We start from the raw sequence: 21,852 nt of genomic DNA, 5'->3' as shown, positions 1-21,852 counted from the left end.
TCGTGTTAGTTATTTTGTATCTAAAACTGTGTATATCAAATAATTATTTACAGCTTGCCATGTCTGACAAAATTTTGACCCCTTAGTGCTTGTTGTGGGAGAGCAACATTAGGCCTGCGATTCCAAATTCCTTGGCTGTACCAGTTTCCACATATAGACATTTAATTCAACTTTGAATCCTGGTTTATTGTCTTAGAAAGGCCTGTCACTTGCTTGAAGCAACAACTTATTTCTTAGGATAGTTGATCAAAATGGGTCAGTTGAAGACTCAGATGTGGGTTGGAACTAAGCAAAGATGTCACAGCTGTGTTGCTGACTGACATCTGTAGCATACTACTTTTTGCAATGGATTGATCTATGCCCTGAAGATACCCAGCAGGCTGTGAAGGCCCTCATTTTACTGAAGAGCTTTACAAATAGATACCTTATAATTATTGACAGGGACAGCGAAGGTCATTTGTTAATAGAGTTGCCCAACATTTCTCACGATCAAGTTCAGTTTTCTTTTTTATTTTGCATCTCGTTTCATTAGAACTTCAAAATTTCCATGGCGAAATTTTTCATGTTGGGCATCTGCTTTGAGATAACAAGGTGTGTAAACTGTATTTTGGCAAAAAAATTATTCTTTGTCAGCTCCACCCTCTCACATTTTTCCACTTTAAGGTTTTCAGAGATGACTGGATACAGGTGGCCTGGACTTCTGTTTTTCTGGTCAGGAAAGGAATCAGATGGAAACCAGGTAGAGAAGGAGCAATGGAACAGTTACGTGAGTTCTTAACAGAATAAAACAAAATGCCAGGGAACAGATGAGTAGTGAAGAGCTGTGAAAGATCAAAAAGGTCCAGTTCCACTGTTAACTTCAACCACACTAAATTGGACTAAAGGTAAGATGTTGCCACTTTCTTCTTTGTTCACCATGAGGTGTCTGGCCCCACTGCCTCTGACCTGTTGGTGCTTGCAGCTGAAAGACTACATGGGGAACCATCTCAGGAGAATTATGTGGCTGAAAACTGTCAGAAAATACAAGATGAAAGTTTTCAGGTCACTGCATAAATCCCTGAAGACTAGTATTTTTTTACAAGAGGTGACAGGTATATGTGGCTGAGCTAAAAAGCTTAAGGTTCAGGTTCATGGAACTTGTTTAGATTAGATTAGATTAGGGGGCATGTGTGTGAAATATTGACTTATTTTAACTAACATTTCTGAGAAATCTCTGTGAATTACAGATGTGGGCAGTGAACAGCCCTACAAGTGTTGAAAGAGGCGTTGTTTATTACTATCTTGAATGTTCTTTGCCTGAATTCTTCGTATTTCTTTGCACCCGCTGCTGGAGTGAAACCTGGCCAGGGCCCCTGGCATGCTGGTGTGTACTGTGGAATACACTGAAATGACAAAGCAGTGAGGTTTGGTCTGAATCAGTTCTGTTCTTTTTTTTTTCTTTAAATGCAGATCATCCATTCCTGAAGAAAAAGATGCCCAAACACAAAAGGCTCTGAAAAAATGTTTGATCCTGGGCAGTAAACTCTGGCAATCTTGCCTCTGACCACCATTTTGGAAAAGGAACTCAAAGATTATCTGGCAGGTCTGTTTGACTGCATCTAGGATGCATCCTGTTGCTCAGGTGAAAGTGAGCTGAAGGCAACTAAACTGTTTAAATCAAAAAAAGAGTATTGTTCCTTAGCTACAGTTTTCAAAGAACTTGACTGATAGGCTTTCTCCTCTGAGCTGCAAGCCATAGAATGATTTTTTGGGTTGGGGTGTTTTTTGGGGATTGTTTGTGTGGGGTTTTTTTTGGTTGGTTGATTGGTTCGTTTGGGTTTTTTTGTTTGTTTGTTTGGTGTTTTCGGAGTTTTTGTTTAGGTTTTGTTTTGGTTTTTTGTTTGTTTTGTTTTGATTGGGCTTTTTGGTTGGTTGGTTTTGGTTTTGTGTGTGTTTTTTTTGTTTGTTTGGTTTTTTGTTTGTTTGGGGTGTTTTTTTGATGGTGGTATTTTTTGGTGGGTTTTTTGCTTCTTTTTTTTTTTTTTTTTTCTTTCAGTAATAGCTTTTCCAGAACAAGACTGTGTAGCTGACCTGGGGGCTATTTATCTGAAGATTTTTTTTTATAGCCACTTGGCTCTGGGGGGGACACCAGATGCTCGGATGTATAAGTAAACTATCCACACTTTTGTGAGTTACTGTGCAGTGACTGAGTGGACTAACTCTGTGCCATGGGTTAGCATTTTGCAAAGCTGTGGTAAAGTGCACTAGTTTAGTTGCTCATGAAAGAGGCTGAGCCAAATGCATTTTACCTCACGTTATCCTTGAGATAAGATGGTGTAATTTGCTGTGAGATTAATTACTGCTATTCTGTTGGTGGCCCTGTGCTATTATGACTTTCTGATGTGTTTGAACTGTAAAATCAGACAAAGAGAAGTGGAAAACTTAGACAAGGAGGGTGGGATTAGGCATTAGTTGAGAGCAAAATAGTAGCTGGACAAATTAGAAGATGGGTTAGACATGGAAGTGTTGTTTTAGAGGGGAAACTCAACTGGCTGAGCAAAGAAAAGTTCCTAGGAGAGTGGGGTAGTAGAGAACCAGTGTGCAGGGGTAGGAGGGACAGACAGGGTGGGCAGCCAGGAGAGCAGAACTGAAGTGGTCTGAGCAAGAAAATGGGAGACCTAGAAGATAAACTGAAAAAGTGGGGAAGGGTATGGAAAAGCAGGACTAGTGAGAAGAAGGCAAAGCAGTTGAGCTAAAGAGATGATGAGTCTACTCTGTCTTCCTTCTGGCCTCCTAAGCCTGGCAGCGAATTGGGTTTCTTGAATGTGACTTTTCCTCTGCAGTCAGCAAGGACCTGTGCAACCCCTGGCAAGAAGTAGATGGTCCTCTTCTGCTCTCTTGTTTGTTAGCATCTGTCAAATGACAGTACTGTTGTGTTGCTGGCTGCGTGTGCTGCTTCGTGACAGCTTTTTTTCTGTTACAGGCAACAAAGTTACAGCATTAAAAGCACTGTTGAGGCTTTGATGGCAGAAAACGCCAAAATTAAAGTAATAGATTTTAAGTTAGTAACCGTTAGCGTGCTGTTTACCATTCTCGCCACATGATGTCACAATTTCTCCATGTATGGTCCATCACAATTTCTAAGCTGGGTGGCGCCAGTTCAGCACTTCTGTTAAATATAAAATTATATACAATGAGTTTGGCCGTTGGACCTATCCAAAGTAGGCCCTAATTTCCATTCCCTGTCCGATCTCCACATGGCTTACTAACTGTGTATAATGAACACCTGTTTCCAGATGTGTGATTCAGAAGGAGCAGGAAAGCAAGCAGCACAAGGCTGCAGTCAATGTGGTTGTTAGGCTTTTAATCCAGAAGGGGGCCTTCCTCCCAGCCCATCAGAGGAGATGGTGAAGAAGAGTGAGGAAAAGAGGAGGAAGAAGATGTGGTCACTATTCCTGTCAGGAAGCAGAGGTAGTTATCAAAAAGATGTGAGAAAACAGATGTTATGAAATCTAATGTTTTGGGGACAGAGGCCTTGTCTCTGCGCTGGCTTTGGCTATAATAAGGCACTATATCCATTGTGGAATACGTCACCCGTAACTTGTGACATCTTTTGTAAAAATGGCCTTGGAGTACTGATTGTGGTAAATGGAGCTTCACAAAGGTGAAGTCTTTGGTTTCTTTGTGCTGTTTTGGCCCTGCTAAGAGATGCATCTTGAGATACAACTATGGAACCAGAAAAACAAAAAACAAAAAACAAACAGATAAAAGTGTTTATAGGAGACCTCTCTTGCTTTTCTTTTCTTAGTATGACTGTTGGCACATTTCCTGTACTGAAGGCAATATACAGGTAAGGATAGCCTAAAAAGATGAAAGTTCAAAGAAAATGAAGTAGTAGTACTTTGTGAACATAGGTAAAGGATTCACTTCAAAGTCTGCTGAAAGATCTCTGTAATGGTTTTGATTAGCACTTAAAAAAAGAGGCAGAATTAAGGACATTTTCAGCCATGGTTCAGAAAACCATGTGACAAAAAGACGACTTCACCAATACTTCAAGCATCCTTTGAAGAACATTTGTATACCTAATTTCCCTTCAATTGGATGAGCTTTGAATGAGATTCTTAATGAACAGGAATGTCATTTAGATTATTTGCTGGGCTGAAGTCAGGAATGTTGTCTCACCTCAGTAGGAAAAAGATCTTGGACTGAACTTCTTAGGGAACTAGTGAATTCCTAGTTTTCTCACTTCTCCCATGCAATACTTAGAGGAATAAATGGCAATTTATTGCATCTGACAAGTTTCAGTGTGCTAAGACATTTCCTTTTAAAATTAAACCTTAGATTCACCCTGATCCTCGCTGCATCAATGTGATTGAATCAGCAGAAGAGATGCTACATCCTAATCAGAGTACAGAGGTAAGAGAACAACCAGAGGAACCATTTGATGGAGGGGTAATATTACATTGACTTAACACCCAGGATTTCATCCCATATTTCTGGCTTAAAAGTTGGGATGAGCTTGTATTTTCAAAGCAATCCAACTGCTACTTGCTTCTGGAGATCTGGATGAGAAATATGCTTATAGCTGGGTTGTGACTGGATTCCATATTGCTTTTTATGAGGTTTTGGCTCCAGACTTGTCATGTGTTTGTCTATTTAAAAAGTAAATAAATTAACAACTGTATTTGCTGGTAGCTACCTGTTGAGCTGGGGGGGAAAGAGAAAACCCACTGACTGGGAAGGAGCCCAAGTGCAGGGAGAGAGGGAAGACAAGAGGCAGCTCTATCTAGAAGGAACTCGAGGAGGGATGGGAGATGTTTCAGGGAGTGGAAAGGGTTCCAGCCACCTCTGATTTCTTGCTCTGGTGATATCCATTTCTGCCAGCTCCATGCTAAGCTGGGTTCTTTCTTTAAAAGGCAACCTAAAAACCATTTGGAGCCTGTTAATAGTCTGGATGGGAATATGTGAATTGCCCTGTTTTGCTCAGCCAAGCCTAAGGAGAGGCTCTACTGAAGTACTGATCTCCCTGATGCTTGGCTGGTGGTGCCTGTTGCCCCTGAAGGGATGCAGGCAGGGTGCTGTCACCAGCAACGACCATCCTGGCCTGGCCAATCAATCACACTTCCCAACCCTGCTCTCTCCCAGTCTAGGCAGGGGACTGGCGAGACTAAGAGGGGTGGTGGCTGTCAAGGGCTGTAGAGAGAGGCTGTCTTCTTGAGCCAAGGAGGTCTCTTTACCCTCAGGAGTTCAGTAGCTAGATTTTTACTGGCTGCTTGATGGGTGGTTTGTATTAAAGCCCGCAGTAGTGCAGGGTAGCGTAACAGTTCAGCAGACAGGGGAACACATAGTATGTGCTTATCTGACGTGTCAAAATCTATGAAATGGAGTACCTTGCTGATCCCTGCAGCAGTTCTATTCTCTTTATGTTTTCTCCTATTGTTTGCCAAAGTGCCTGGTCAAGTCTGGCTTCCAACTAGTTGGAAAACTTTTCCAGGGAGCAAACGTTTGTGCTTGCCTGATCTGGACAGAAGTGCTATGGGGACTCATTTCAGCTTCTTATTATAACACAGCGTAACTCTTCCATACACTACACTCTAATCTCCTCTTAAACAATTAGTGCAACATGATCTTAATGTTGTCTATTAAACCTTTCAAAAAAATATTTACTTATCATCCTTTAATTGTAATCCACTGGATGGAGGTCAGCTGAGGGCTAGCATACATCCAAGGGCCCCGGTAAAGCCTGCCAGAAATAAAAGGGTGAGACAGAGACAGGACACTCAGGCCATGAAAATAAAAAAGCTAGCATCGGATGAGGTCCATTTCAAGGACTGGGGAAGGATGCATAAGTATCACTTCCCTCATGTAAGAAAACAAAGCCTGTGCTCTCTTCAGTCTTGAAAGTTCCCTTGTCATTCCCCTCTGTCTTTGCCTGTACCCACACAGCCTTTCACACATCACTTCCCAGCCTCAAATGGTAGAGACTGAACAGAACACATTACAGGATTTAGAGCACATTACTGGTGTCTTGACGTATCAACTGTGAGCACAATGGAAACTCAGCAGCTAGTGTCTTGATCTGGAAACATCCCCTCTTTGATCTTGAATACGTATTTGGATGGACTCCTAGGAGAATCAGACCTGGAAGAATCTATTCTGTGTTTTAAAGAAGGGACTGGAGTAGTTGAAGTTAATGTTGCGCGAGTCCAGACAGGATGTGTTGAGTAAAGTTCAGTGTTTGTTACACAGAGTAAGTACCAACCCAAGACACTCAGTACTTAAGAGAAAATACTGCACAGCATACTGTACAGTGTATTGAAACACAGGGCAAAATAGTCAGGATATGGGCTTGAGCTGAAGGTTTCAATGAAATTTTCCGCCATGTAGATGACTTGTGTTCCCATGTCATGTTTTTAAAAATCAGTTGTGCTCCAGCTACGTAATGTATTCAAGAAGATGTTGATGTAAATAGGCTCTCTGTAGTCCATCTGTATAAGGAGATGCCCTAATGCTTCTTAAAATCTGATCCTTAAACACTTTATAGTCAAGTCCAAATTATTTTTCGTGGGAATAAGGATTCCAAAGATCTTTCAGAAAGTGCCAATAATGCTCATTGGACTCCCTTAGAAATTATTCTCCTGGATCAACTATAAGAAGAAGAAAGCAAGTGCAAGAGAATTAAGTGATGAAAGTCAAAGTCTAGCTTGACCACTGATGTGAAAGAAATGGCTTAAGAGTGACTGAATTTTCTACATTATTTTATTACTTTCTGAGTAACAGCTGTGGGGATTCTGAATGGATTCAGAAGATCTGAAGTGTTGCAGGCTCTTTACCAGCATCTTGCAGCACTGTACAGCATATGTCTTGATGCGATATTTAAAAAGAGTGAGATGCTGGGATGTGAGTACATACAAGTATGCAACTGCAATTAGTGATATCTCAAAAATGGAATTACTCATATATTTGAAAATACTAGTGATTCCTGCCAGGCTTACAGTTAGCTCCTGCAGTTTGTTGTGAATGTTAAACTATTTGCTACAGTAGAGCTTCACATTTCATAAAACGTGATCAAGAGACACTTAAATAGATTCCAACAAGCCAGATTTGCCACTGACACAGACATCGAAATCGCATGCCACCAAGAAGAATAAAATCGTTAATAGCAGCAATGCTTCAAAGAAAAAAAAGGATGACTGGAATGTGTGCAGAGCAAAGGAAGTGGACCTACTGTATTGTTGCTTTTCAGTTGATTGACAGCTTAACACCATTCATCAAAGTTGTTCAGAAACACTGGCTGGTATGCAGCAGAACTGATTAAGGTTAGAAGTTTGTATTTGGAGTACTTTATGTAACTACAGTGAGGTGTTTTTCTTCAATACACAGGCAAGTAGACTTGGGTTCTGAATGAGATTTCCAGTAATGCATAAACACAGACCTTAAGCAGCATTTGAATTTTGTGCGAGGACTAAACAGAGATCATCTATGCATCCACGTGGTGCCAGATACTAAGAGTGGCTCAGCTGTCGGATTGCTTGGGGTCACACTCTGATCAGTTCTGACAATTCATAGAGGCGTTATGCAGAAGTTTTAGAGTCTTACTCCTTCAATTCATGAAATGTGAGAATGAAAGGGGTTTCCTGTGTGGAAGGAACTATATAGGCAGCTGTCTTGGTTAACTCTGCAGTGGAGGAAGAAAAATAAAAAAAAAATCAGAGGATAGCAAAGCTTCCCCTGGGTGCCTAAACACTTTTAAACCTGGCCTATGTTTTCTGATTTTGAAGTGAAAACAGAGTCTGACTGCAGCAGAGGAACAGATCATTGCAGATTCATGTCTTTTGGAGGAACAGTGATGTTATTTTCAAAATACAGGTTGAGATATTCTGAGTTACTAAGTGCAGAGACTGTCAGACAACACACACTTGTCTTCTTCAGCCATGCTCTTTTGTTATGTTGGTAGCACATGCAGCCATTTCAGTGCAAACACCTGAGCTTTCCTTCCCACCACTCTGCACAATGGGATCTATGCCAGAATGCTTGGATTTTCATGGGCATTCCCTCCACAAAAGTGAACAGCTTATCAGTCATCCCAGCAAGCATTAAGTAAGCCTGACCAGCCTTGAACTGGGCATGCAACATCACCTGCTGCATATCTGCATCGTGGGAACGCTGCCATGTGTCCACAGGCTCAGCTGTCCTTGCCTCCAATGCATGTGGAACAGGCAGGTTACTTTGTGGCATGGTACAAAATGCCAGCTTCCTTCTTTTGCCATGTTATCAGGGAGACTGCCTGGATTTGCTGGACTGGCTTTTGCAGTGTTGCATGCCTGGCAAATTCCTAACCTTTACTAATATGTTTGCGTATGCTTTCAGTGGGCAGTGAAAAGAAGAGGCATAACATGAAAGTGATCATAGTCATAATCTTAGCACAAACTTTTTCTTTTTTTTTTCCTGTACAAACATCCAGATTTCACTGGAAAAGTCATTCATCACTGGAAACAGTGTCTCGACTATATTATAAAAACATTGGTTTCTTAGAAAAACCAAGCAGTGGTGGAAATCCTTGAAAATAGTTTTGCTGCAAATTTTGATTGGGACAAGAGTTTCTGCTCTGCCTGTTGTTGTAGGATAATTGCTATCTTTTAAACTTTGGAAGGCTAGGCCACAGAGTCCCGGTCCCAGCAGGAGACTCCAGAATTTCTGGGATTCTATGAGCCAAGTCCTGCAATGTCAGAGACAGCAGTTCTGGTTCTAAAGTGGAAAGTCACTGCAATCTTGCAAACTACCTTCCACTTCCAGCCCCTGACACTATGAAGTTTCATCTGAATGTCTGGCAAGTGATGATCTGTTGTAGCACTAGCTTGTAGGGCATTCAGAGAGACAGAAATGCATTAAAAGTAATCTTGATTCTACTCTTGTTTCTTAAAGGGCTTGCTTGACAGCATGGAAGGAGACTCTACCCATACAGCCTTCTGTGGTGATCTCCCAGGAGGGGATGGTTCCGTCTTGCGGTACAGCATCTCTGCATAAAGAATTCATACCATAGTCCTGAAGTGTGGGGAATTGCGTCTTCAGCCTGGGAAGGAACTGGCACATGACTTCTTGAGGTGATTTTAGCCCAGTGAACCACTTGCATTCACCTAATGGTGGAGATTGAGGCTTAGAGGGGCTGTAATTAATCACTTTAGAGTGTCTTCCATTGTACTAGAGCAGAGCAAAGGTCCTCCTGTCCCAGCATTTATTCTCTCAGGTCACACTGCTGAACTGATAGTATTTGGTATTTGCAGGTCTGCAACTCTGATCAAAAGATCTATCCTTTACTTGGGCAGTTAATAATAAAGGCAACAGGGACCTGACAAGTCATCATGCTCAGAGGTTTCAAGTCCTTTTCTTCTTATACGTATATAAGCGTTGACCAAAACCACAGACAACTTCTTTGACAATCAGATGCAATGTATGGTTGACTAGGCTGCAAGAACAGCCATTGTCTTGTGTTTCTACTAAGTCAAAGGCAAAAAAATATTTTTCTAGACCAATATTAAACAGGTTTATTTTTTCTCGATGGTAAAGGGTTAGTGGTGCCCAGAATATGCACTATATGGAAAATATCAAAATACATTCAGCTCTGTTTCACCACACAGAATTTCCATGGCTAAATTTACCTTCTATCATGTATATTAGAAGTGTAAGAAATCTGGAAACCCCCAGACTACCACTTTCAACTGACATTGATAGGGGCTTACCCTACTTAACAGTAGCAATGAATGTAAATATATTTTTGAGGTTCCTTGAAAAGTCTGTCCATTTGAGTCTTTCTAACAGAAAAGTACTTCTTTTTTTGGACAACCATTTTTTTAGTGGACTGAAGCTGAAGATACAAGAAGCCAATGGTAATGACTGCAGTGTTACTATAGTGTTTACACATCATGAGTCACTGCTCTATGTTCTTTAATTCTGATAAGGGGTGGTACAGGGAAAATAATTTGGAAACCCATGGCAACTGGGCAGTCTCCCCCTATTTCACCCATTACTCCTCTAAACCCAGAGCTGTGAATGTCAAGTGCTATCTGTAGTCCTTGTACTCTCACATGTGGCACCAAGCTGCGAAGTGACGTGGTAGGTTGAAATAGCGTCTTTTTTCATTCTCTCTTTCAGAGACTCTGAGATTTTTCACTTGAATCTCCTTTCCTGGGCACTGGATCTGACAATTTTCCAGCAGTCTCAGCTCAGTAGCCTGCCCTTAGCTATTCCTCTTTGACTGGTAGATAAATTTGTTCATTCTGGCACATACTCTTTAATATAATTCTTCTGCCTCTGTCAGCAGGCAGCAGACAAATGAAAAACAAAAAGCACAAAGTTAACAATCAATCCTTACGCACAATGTAATGTCAGAAAAGGCTGTGATCTCCCCTCTGCAGTGTACTCCAAATTGGTGCAATCGGTATGGAAACATGTTAACTGTGCTTTAATGGCAATTCCCTTCCTTCTCCTCCCTCCCAGCCCCTGCCCTTTCATCCCACCAAGAACAAGATTCCTTCTTCCAAGGTGATTCTGTGTCGTGGTTTAACCTGAGCTAGCAATACAACCACAACAGCCGCTCACTCACCCCTCTCCCTCGCCGAATAGGGGAGAAAATCAAAAGGGAAGGGAGAAACTTGGATTGATATAAACGCAGTTTAATAAAATAACAAAATACTAGTATGCTACTAGTAAATGTATACATAAAATAGAAATAAAAGATACTCAAGGCAATTCTTCATGAACTCCATCCACACTAAGCAGACAGTCCCAGGAAGTGGTACCCCGGTCCCAAACAGAGGAAAAAGAGGAAAAAGGCAGAAAGGCTCAGAGACTTCCGCAAAATGGCAAAAGGCCGAACTAAACATCCGGAAACAGACTCCCCCAGCTCGAGAGAGAAAGTGGGGCAAGCAAGAGGGAAGAATGCCCCAGCAAAAGAGAGACTAGAAGCTCCCGACTCTCCTTAAATATGAAGCACTATGCTAATGGAATGGAATATTCTTATTGATCAGTTTGGATGTCAGTCAAGCTCTGCCCCATTCATGCCCCCCTTACTGGCCACCTCAGAATGTCCTTGGCTCTCAGACCAGAGCAATTAAAAACATTAACTCTGTGCTGGGGTGTTATCTCTTGTTCTCAAATGAAATCCAAATAATGAGTGTGCTAGCTATGAAAAAGAAAGGTTTCTAACTGCATGAAGAAAATTAACTCATTTTCAGTCAAACCAGCACATTCCGTTACAAACTATTACCATGCAGGGAGCATGGCCAAAATAGCAGCATTCCTCATTAATCTATTTGGAAAACTACTGAAGTTAAAAAGGAGTGTTGCTTGCAGAGATGTTTAGTCTCCACAGGCCACACCTTTGTGTGGAGACCCATTTGAAGTCTTCTCCCAAGATGACTAAATTTTAACCTTTCTCTGCCCTTGGTATTCTGTAATTCCAGCAAGAGTATAAAGTGCATTTTGTTTGGTCTTTTCCTGGTTTCTACAGGCCAAATCAATCTCATGAAAACTCTTTTCAAATAAAATATGTTGTTAAATAAAAAACACTGTTCACTTGCAGACTTGGGAGGCCCCCTTTCAGGTTTTTTACCACAGGCTTTCCCTTAGAGTTTATGTTGCTATCACCAGCTCCATCTAGGCCTTTGGATAGTGGCCAGCAGATAAAGCTTTAGGAAGGATAAATCTAGTTAATTTGAAAGGAAAACATGCTTCATATGTTCAAAAAACTAAAAACAAGGCACTGCTTTGGAGACCTGATGCATGCTTTTGATAGATGTTTCAATTTCAGCTCCATTTTGCAGCACGTTTGCGTGGATTTGGGAGAAGCATATTCCAGTCAACATACGCGACCTTTACATCTTCCAGTTCATTATGCCTGGCTGCACAGCCTCACACTGTGTGTGTGCTGCAGTGTGGGAGATTTGAGGGATTTTCTTGAGGTTGTGTGGATGGGCTTCTATTAGATGGAGATTTATTTCTGAACTAGCCAAAGGAATCTGAAGGCCAGCGCGAAGACTGAAAAACAACACCTGTTATGGGAGTGAGGCAATTCTATAATAACAGGGCCTCAACGAGATGTAAATTAACAAGACCTATTAGCAGTGAGACTTGAGCGCGTGGACAGCCCGTGAACATGGACAGTATCCAATCAGCTAATGCATGCTTGGAGCGTGGACGGGTGATCAGGAATTAACTGCATATATAAGGATGCTTGTCTCTGTAATAAATGGCTTCGCTTGAATTCATGTTGGATTGTGTGGAGTCCATGATTTTTTGCCCTCGCACTGCAGGGGCATAGTTCAGTCTGAACAGCCTTCCCACGGAATAATTGGGGACAGGCTACTGAGCTGAGACTCATGGTTAATTAAGTAGGTGGCTAATTAGGTGGGTGAATATTACATGTCACCATTTCAGAGGTATAATGGCAATAAACAGGCAACCTCCTCAGGAGCCTGCATTTCAAGGAGTCCCATTGTCCAGGTGCCACAGAGGTGCCTCAATGGTGAAAAGAGGAGAGCCTCATCTACCCATGTGACAAAAATGGAGCTTTGGACTTCTGGAAAAGAGCTAGATTCTACTTCTCATTTCTCTTTGTGAGAATGAAAGGATCAAAAAAGAGTCCCCTCCTATAATTTTCTTACTCAGGTAGAACGAGTCAGCAGTGTTGGCATTCAGAGTTGGTGATTCAGAGAAACAGAAAAGCAAAATCTCTCAACAGAGAATGATCTCATTTCTGGCCTGGCTTATTGGAAGAGTAAATACTGAAAATAGTAAAATCATTCTCTCTGTCTTGCCCAGGGATCTTGAACAACAGGGTTGCTTGATATTTCAGGCCTTGTATGGGGCAGGGCCCTTTTCAGTCTTTTACCTGACTGGAGTGTTCAGATTCCTAGCAGATATTTTCAGCTCCCGAATTTTGCAAGACTGAGAGCATATAACCTATTTTATAGTAGCTACTGCTATTTACTCTTCATCACAGACTAAAATACATACATCTGTGATTGATAAGTACGGTATAATCTGCCCCCACAAACTCATCCTAAAAATTAGAAATTAATTAAATACCTAAAATACAGGCTTTCAGCCCCTACAAATGTTCTTGTCAGCATTTCTACAATTTTGGATCCCCTTAGTACTTGCTATAAGCTGCCAATTATTCTTTGACTCTTGCTACATGCCATTAAAAGGCATAGCAGCTGTATCCCAGTGGGCATGTTCTTTTCCCCTTCCAAGCTCTCAGCAACAGCACATCTGCTGATGTACAGACCTTCCCATATTACCTGTGTGGGGTGTCCCTTCGCTCTGCAACACGCCTGCCAGTCTGTATGTGTGCAGAAATAACCCTTTCATCATCCAGGTCGGTTGCAGGCACAGGTGTAGCACGTAGTTGCCTTAGAGATGACTATGACTGTGGCAATAGCCAAGTATGTAGCAGATTCCTGGAAGGCAAGAGCGGCTCCTGATGCCCGATTTGGAGCAGACTGCAAAGGCAAAACAGCTGTGTATCTTTCCCCTTATTGCTCACGGTAGGGACCAGGCAGGCTGGCCCTCTGCCACGAAGCAGCAACACTTCATGTTGCCAATGGTGATGGCTCTGCTCATATGCACAGCACCTGCATAGCCACGTGTTCTTTGCTCCCACAGATCTCCAGTTTTCTGTGCACAACTGTGACAAAGAACTGAACCCTCATTTTCCCCACAGTTTGAAGAGGAAAAAAGAGCTTTAGGTAGCTGGCTACAACTTTCCGATCATGGAGTCTAGCTGCAGCACAACTGCAATCCCCTCTGTCCATGGCTGCTCTTGCTAAGCTGCAGCATCTGGTGGGTCCCCTCAGCTGCTGATGCCATTTTACACCCTCCTGACCGCTCCTGTTTCCTTTTTCTTTCTGCCTCCTAAGTATCGAGTGCTCCTGGCAAACATCTCTTTTGACGCATTGTTTGATCGTTAGAGAATGGGGATCCGCTTCTGTTTATAACCTCTCTAACTCTCGCACTGGCTGTAGACCATCAGTTGAGGGAAGGGTGCACTATCAGCAAGTTTGCTGATTACACCAAGCTGGGAGGAGTGGCTGACAGGCCAGAAGGCTGTGCTGCCATCCAGTGAGACCTGGACAGGCTGGAGAGTTGGGCAGGGAAAAATTTAATGAAATACAACAAGGGAAAGTGTAGAGTCTTGCATCTGGGTAGGAACAACCCCAGGTTCCAGTGTAAGTTGGGGAATGACCTGTTATAGAGCAGTGTAGGGGAAAGGGACCTGTGGGTCCTGGTGGACAACAGGATGACCATGAGCCAGCACTGTGCCCTTGTGGCCAGGAAGGCCAATGGCATCCTGGAGTGTATTAGAAGGGGGGTGGTCAGTAGATCGAGAGAGGTTCTACTTTCCCTCTACTCTGCCCTGGTGAGACCCCATCTGGAATATTGTGTCCAGTTCTGGGCCCCTCAGTTCAAGAAGGACAAGGAACTGCTGGAGAGAGTCCAGCGTAGGGCAACAAAGATGATTAAGGGAGTGAAGCATCTCCCTTATGAAGAAAGGCTGAGGGAGCTGGGTCTCTTTAGCTTGGAGGAGACAGAGGGGTGACCTCATTCATGTTTGTAAACATGTGAAGGGTGAGTGTCACAAGGATGGAGCCAGGCTCTTCTCAGTGACAAACAATGATAGGCCAAGGGACAATGGGTACAAACTGGAACTCACGAGGTTCCATTTAAATATAAGAAGAAACTTCTTCACAGTGAGGGTGACAGAGCACTGGAACAGGCTGCCCAGGGAGGTTGTGGAGTCTCCTTCTCTGGAGACATTCAAAACCCGCCTGGACACATTCCTGTGTAGCCTCATCGAGGTGTTCCTGCTCCAGCAGGGGGATTGGACTAGGTGACCTTTCGAGGTCACTTCCGATCCCAAACATACTGCAATTCCGTGACAGGAGAGCGCTGCCGCGCATGCGCACCCGCCGCGGGGAGGCGGGCGGAAGGAGGGCTCCCGAACTACACTACCCGGCACGCCGCGGGCCTCCGGCGCAAGCGCAGAAGGGCCGGGCAAAGGGCGGGCGGCGGGGTAGGTTACCCGGAAACAGCGGAACCCCGGAGCGCTGTGACGGAGGCGCGCGGCGGTGCCTCTGGGCTTTCACAGGTCGCGCGGGGGCCCCCGCTAACGGCCGGTCGCTAGCCCGTTCTCCTCCCCTCGGGCTGAGGGTGCCGGCGGACCCGCCAGCCATGTCGACGGTTGCTGCCGCCAGCTGTGACACCAAGGGCGCCGGGGAGGTGCAGGAGGAGAAGAAGCCGCTGAGGCCCTGCTGCGCCTGCCCCGAGACCAAGAAGGCGCGGGACGCCTGGTGAGGGCCGGCTCCCGCCTTGGGGAAGCAGGGCGGGGGGACGGCCTCTGGTGGCCCTGGGCTCCCTGTGGGGGCGGCCTCTGGTGGCCCTGGGCTCCCTGGGGCGAGTGGCAGCTCCTGCGCGGCTGTTCTCCTGCACAGGCTCGGCCTGTCGTCGAGTTGTTGGTGCCTTTTAACCCGTCCTCTGCCCGCTCCTGAGTTGGCCCAGTGCATTTCTCTTCCTGCTCTGCTCGTTGGTATCTTCTAGGAGTTTCTGCACCAGGCGAAGGCTTTGGGGAGCCCTCCCCGTCCCGGTGCTGGAGCATTTCGGTTCACACTGGAACAGAAGAGGTTCCACTTAAACTTGAGAAGAAACTTCTTCACAGTGAGAGTGCCAGAGCACTGGAACAGGCTGCCCAGGCGGGTTGTGGAGTCTCCTTCTCTGGAGACATTCAAAACCTGCCTGGACACGTTCCTGTGTAACCTCATCTAGGTGTTCCTGCTCCAGTTGGGGGAATGAACTGGATGATCTTTCGAGGTCCGTCCAGTCCTGAACATTCTGTGATTCTGTGTGATCCAATAGGGGAGGAAGAGTGGGTGAGAAACAGTTGTAATAGGATTAACTAGAAATGAAGAGATTTATATCTAACAGCCCTAGTTTGAAACAGGTTTCAGAGATTAGCTTTTAATGCTGCTTACAAATCTTTGCTGCTCTTGACTGACTGAAGCAACAGCTAACAGTAGGTAGTAACATTTTAATTGTTTAACTGCTGTCTTTTTAAAAAATAATTGTTTTTTTTAGGTCTCAGGATGGCATTTCTCACAGCAGTGCAAAATTTGACAGTGATGTGTATAGCTGCATTTTTAATTATAGGCTTAGTCATGATCATAGGACATATCAAATAGCATGAAATGTTCCTTTGTCTGTGACAGTAAATTACTTTAATCTGGTGACCAACCTGTTTCTTTTTTTTTTTTTTTTTTTTTTGCCTGACAAGTGGTACAGACGTTATTCAGTAGGTGACATACTGGACACTGTATTTTTGCCACAGTTATGGGTGTGTGTCTAGTTACGTGATAGAGTGAAGGTGAATCCATGGCCTGCTAAGAACAGGGTGTTAGGATACAAGTCCTGTGTCAGATACAGCTGCCCTGGTGGCCAGCACACCTGTCCATACTTATTGTAATAAAACTTAAATGATTAAGAAAATATTTTTGTTATTCACTATTTGGTAGTCTCTTCCTTTGGCAGCAATAGCATAATGTGGCAGATGAATGTTGATCAGACCTGTGACCTGCTCTGCAGTGTGGTGGAATCCTCACCTCTGGGGACAGGAAGTGCTCTGCAAGTCAGTCAGAGAGCGAGTCTGAACTGCTTTTGCAGGATATGCAGTACACCAAATCAAAAGTTACCATATGTGGTAAATAATTTTTTTAAGAGTAGCTGGACAGGGTTATTTTTACTTCAGGTTCCCTAAGTAACAACTGAAGCTGGACTAAAACTTTATGTACTGGTCAACCTATTCTGTATTGGTCTCTTATTAGATAAGTTTTGTTGCTTCTGTATCGAGTGATTTGAAACTGGTTGCTGGTGAGATCAGCATACTCAATGAAGTGATGCAACAGCCTGAGGTTGTGTAGCAAATCCCTGTTTAGACTTGGGCAGAACAGACACTGGCCTGTTAATAGGAAGTTCTGTTATGCATCTCATCAGAGTTTTATGTGCACCACTCCAGCCTTGGACACCTTTCTGAGATAGCATTATACTTTCCAAAACAGCACTACCCTGGACAGGATAGGCAGAATGATCTCTGGAGCCTGACAGGGATTTTTGATTGTCCCAAACAGCTTGTCAGTTCTGTGGCTTTGACTAAGAATTAAGCAAAGATTTTGTTGCTGAACCCTGGAAACCTTTTTGTTTTGCAGCATCATTGAGAAGGGGGAAGAAAATTGTGGGCACCTAATTGAAGCTCACAAAGAGTGTATGAGAGCGCTGGGCTTCAAGATATGAGCGAGATGAGCAGGACTATGAATGTGGTAAGTATAGCCTTTAGGAACATGCCTGATCGCTGCCTCTGAAGTGCCATGGCAGCTCAGCTGATGCCACTGGAAGGCCCAGCGTGCACTTCATGATGGCAAAGGTATCTTCCTTATGAGAGGAAAGGCAAAGTAATCCTCATTGCTGCTACTGTAAGTACAGCTGTCTTGTAAGGGTGGGAAAGCCATTGTGAGTAGCTCTTCAGTGGCAGAGTATGGTTCTGCCTCTGTTGTCTTTTAATAGATCTGAACTTCAACTTAGGTTTCTGGTGGTAGGGCAGTGTAGGGTTTGGTTTTTGTGGGATGTTGCTGGGCACTTTTTTGCTGATTGTTGAACTGTCCCTCAGTATCCAGTGGAAATCCCATGTTTTGTGAAGCTGTGTTTTTTTTCTCTCTTCTAGATGATGTCTGTGGTGTGACTGTTCTGGAAAGCTGCAAGTTATTTCAAAGAACCAATATAAACAACCTATTTATAAAGACTCTCTAGTGATAGACGGAGCATCACATTTGTGGCTTTTCCACTGTTAGCTCTTGACTGCTGCTATAGAAGATACTTTTTTCCTCTTAATAAAAGTCTGCAAATGACCAGTGTTCCTGATTTCTGTTTCTTTCAAGTAAATAAATGACATTGCCGCCCTCATTCAAAACAGTGTGCTGTGGGGATGAAGAGAATGAGAAAAGTCTGCTTACTCATTGAAATGAGAACAGTGATTACTCTGGTGTTGTAGAGGAACAGATGGGTCTTTGGTAGGTTTTCCTTCTGATGCAAATTGAGGAATCATGCTAGTACCACCGCCCCATTACTGCTTTCAGCAAAGCCACGCTGAAGCTTCTAATGCTGTTTGTGACAGTGGATCTAACTGTATTTGTACAAAGACGACCACAGCTTTATGAAATGAATTTTCTGTAGAGTCAAAACTGGATTTGCTCTCCACTATTCAAAAAAATTTGGAGGAATTCTGATGGCTGTACCCTAGGATTTAAATTTCATTCTCTATAAGGAAGAGTTAAGTATTTTCCATATGAAACTCAAATTCTTGAGTCAGTAGTACTTCAGTGGAAGGGCTAGCAGGGGACTGCCGATGGATGTACAGGTCACTTACCTGGAAGAAATTTTTTTTTTTTTTTTTAAATGACATTTTATTGTTGGTTTTGTGCTAGGCATGCATGGGCTTTTGTTTTCTGTCTCTTTTGTTGCCTGTGTGACATGACAGTGGGAAGGTGGTTGTGTCCTTTGATTCCGTCTTACAATCTAGAGCAAAAAAAGTGCGGTTGATAGTTTTGTTACACATGTGGGACTTCTTTAGTTTCACACTATGTCACTGTGTAACCCTAAGGTTGTTCTTCCTTTGGTGAATTGATTTTGCTTAAGATGGCGTTGCTGATTACTACTTCTCTTCCTGTTAAGTTTTGTTTTCAGAAATTGAAGGTACAAAATCTGTGCCTGAACTTGATTGTTCTCTTGGCTTTGATGCTGTTGGAGGAATCATTGAAGTAATGACCCTTTCTCTGCCTGCTGCGCACTGCATACTCTGAGCTAGCAATGAGCAGGCTGTGAAAGTTCAGTATGTGACACTTGGTGCTGTCTTTGCCAAGACTCACAAGTTGTGTGAGGAGGGTTTAGACTCTGCTTCTGGGAATGTTTCACAAAGGTGTTAAAGTCTGAGGAAATGGACTCAAATGCTTGCAGGGGAGAAGCTAAGCTGTTAGACTTAGCTCTACGCTGCTTGTCTAATCACCTGTCCTGAGGTAAGTGTTGCACCCATGTTGGCTTCCAGCCTAAGAGGACAAGTGTATTTCTGGCAAAAAGCATTCCAAACCTTCTGTGGCACCATACGCAGCTGGGGAGCCTGACCTGGTGCTCCTCTTGGCATTTATTATTGTTTTGAGATAAGAAACTTGAGTAAGATCATTTATTGTTAAATGCACGGGCTTGAACTGAAGAGAATGTTAAAAGGTGGACAAGCATGAGCTTTGCGGTAGCATGATGTCCAGTCTGGGTGAAACTGTGCAAGTGGTGTGACAGAGTTAAGAGCAGAGCAGGAGATGACAGTGATCAAGTAAGAATGGAGTGTTATTTAAATTAGGTTGAGAAAATAAAAAAAATAGGTCCCCATACAATTATACATACATTCTAGAAGCTTAAGAAATGTGATATCTAGGCCTACATGAAGATAGAAGCATGGTAGACATTTTAGAAAGTTTTGGGAAGGAAGACTATGAGTAGGATGCTGCGATAAGGATACTGGACAACCATATACATAAAGCAACAATGGAAAAACATTGGTAGTCAAATCACATTTCGTGCTGAGAGGTTTCATTTGTTACTACAGGATTCCTGTGGCGTGGATTAAAGGCTGGATTCGGGGCATAGGGGTTATTGGCACTGTGTTGCTACTTACCCATGGAGCTGGTGACAGACACTGCTCTGCACAGGGTGCTGAGTGAACCTGCGATGGCATGAAACGTGGCAGTAGCTGCAAACTTGACTAAACTATCTAGCAGTAATTCTACTAAATACCATATATGCCACCTTTGTCCCTTTGTGATTTGCCATGAACTTGTCTGGAGTGGGCATTAGACCTGACCTAAAGTTTGTAGATTGAATGTAACTTGAAACATCAAGTGCATATTCTGGAGCTACAGGGATTATTAGTATGCAACAGTTTTGCAGACTAACATCAGCAATGCACTCTATAATAAAGAGGAGATGTCTGATGATGCCACCTCGGACTTAATGACTAAGCCATTAAGGCCTTAGTGTCCTCCACACAGTTGGACTAGTTTTCAGCTTATGGGATTAATAGTGAACCTGTCGACTTCCTGAGGATGGGCAAAATAGCCAGTCGCTATAGCTGCTGGGAGATCTGTGACTGATAATCTCTCCGTGCGGTACTGCTCTCGAGGACAGGGGATTTATTGGCCAAACGTAGTGCAGGCTCTGCACCTGGATTGCATAATTACATGGAGCTAAATATTAAGTGCTACTGGTTGAATTCATTATAAGTGAGGAAATTAGTGGAGTACCTGTTTACATAGTGCCAGTTTCAGTGCTGAAAAGCTTGACATGTCTACTTCTTCACAGACTCATTTTGCTGTAATGCCTATGTGCCTTCTTCCAGTAAAGACTCTTAATGCAGCTCAGATGTTTTCTATGCACTTGCTTTCTTGATTCCAAATTGTTTTGGGCCTTGGTATCTCCCTTTTAATACTTGCATGGCTTTCCCCTTTAATCAGTACTGGCTTTTGAACACTTGTCTTGGAGAAAGCCCAGCATCCCTTGATGGAAGGCATATATTCTAATTCAAGACAAGGTATGAAAATAAAATTTCTCTTTGGGAAATTAAGAGCTTTTTTTGAACTCTCGGTGGGTGGATGACTGAACGTGCTGTGAAGGCAATCTGTATGGCAACAGTACTCTCAAGGGAGAAAGGAAGATTTGAGCCTTGGTGGTTCAACCACTTTACAAATCTTCCTTTTAAAAACTGGGCCTGAAAACACCTAAATTAATCTCTAGCATGTGCTCAGCAATCTACCTTTTAAAAGGCTATATCATTCTCTCTACAAGGTCACACTGAGCCCCAGAAGAGAAGTTGTATAGTTTCTAATGAGAGGTTGCGCTGTTACTGTTGTGGCTTTAAAGATTCCTGTTTGTCTTCCACAAGGAAGTCACAAGGGGCTGTCAGTACTCACAGTGCTGGGACCCCCGCACATGCCTCTGAGGTTACTGCAACGTCACTGTCCGTGTTCTGGAAGACGCCAGAGGAAGCACCTTCATTGTCCTAACGAGTCGTTGACATTGTGTTCCAGAGTATTTTCTAGCTCAGGAGTTTAAGTGCAGAATGAAATCAATATTTTTTTTTTTTTTGTCACTTCCTTTGACATTGCTGCAGAAGATTTTTGGTAGTACGGAAAGGTGGGAGAAATTGCAATGTTGATCCTCAGAATGCCCCCTCTAATGTAGTTCTACGTTGCCATTCATAGCAGTTCAGTTTTGTCTCACAGATCTTATGTAAAGTATCTTTATTGATCTTGATGTAAAGTATCCCTCTTGATATCCCAACTCCCCATTTTATCAAATAGCAGCCTATCTTGGAAAGAGAGCCCCTTATAATACTGATTTTTTTTTGCAGAGGCCGAAAGGTAGAGCAGTTGTTGTTGGGATCGTCTAGCAAGTACATGGCAATGGTATGAAAAACAGAACTTGGCTCCCTAGATTTTTATTATAGTGCTTTGGCTAGAGGATCATCGTTCCCTCTGCAGAGAAGGTCAAGAGAAATTAAGTTCTTCATTTCCCCGTACCTCTTGCAGCTGAGCCTTGTTCTGCTTCAGTTGGTAGGATTTATTTCTTCACTTAAATAAGGAACCATCGGAGACGAGGTTCCCTGTTTCGCTTCACCCTTAACAGAAGACGTCTTCCTGAGTGGATCATACTCGCCCCCTGTGCAAAGCTTAATTTGTCTTGTTGCCTTCCCACATGACAACCTGTCAAGATGGCACAGCCTTT

The 21,852-nt window shown here is 43.2% G+C and overlaps 1 protein-coding gene and 1 long non-coding RNA gene across 3 annotated transcripts in view; both read left to right on the top strand.

The window, feature by feature from the left end:
* The first annotated feature begins 670 nt into the window (after positions 1-670).
* Positions 671-9,282, top strand: LOC139827031 (uncharacterized). Its single transcript, XR_011737211.1, has 5 exons — positions 671-884; positions 1,450-1,582; positions 3,788-3,829; positions 4,321-4,395; positions 8,905-9,282. It is a non-coding gene; the product is annotated as an uncharacterized lncRNA (long non-coding RNA).
* A 5,790-nt stretch (positions 9,283-15,072) lies between these two features.
* The window catches only part of COX17 (cytochrome c oxidase copper chaperone COX17), a 177,028-nt gene continuing 170,248 nt past the window's right edge, over positions 15,073-21,852 (top strand). The window contains exons 1-3 of one of the 2 annotated variants that reach the window (XM_065847855.2): positions 15,075-15,329; positions 17,235-17,345; positions 17,747-17,930. In XM_065847855.2, coding sequence (XP_065703927.1) covers positions 15,211-15,329; positions 17,235-17,319 — 204 coding nt within the window. In that variant the 5' untranslated portion in view covers positions 15,075-15,210 and the 3' untranslated portion in view covers positions 17,320-17,345; positions 17,747-17,930. Of the gene's footprint in view, positions 15,330-17,234; positions 17,346-17,746; positions 17,931-21,852 lie in introns of those variants that run through there. The other variant, XM_071814094.1, reaches the window with a different exon arrangement.

The sequence above is a fragment of the Patagioenas fasciata genome, chromosome 1, assembly GCF_037038585.1.
Source record: "Patagioenas fasciata isolate bPatFas1 chromosome 1, bPatFas1.hap1, whole genome shotgun sequence".
NCBI classification, from domain to species: Eukaryota; Metazoa; Chordata; class Aves; order Columbiformes; family Columbidae; genus Patagioenas; species Patagioenas fasciata.
The sequence above is the reverse complement of the archived record's forward strand: the minus strand, read 5'-3'. Positions and strand labels throughout refer to the sequence as shown.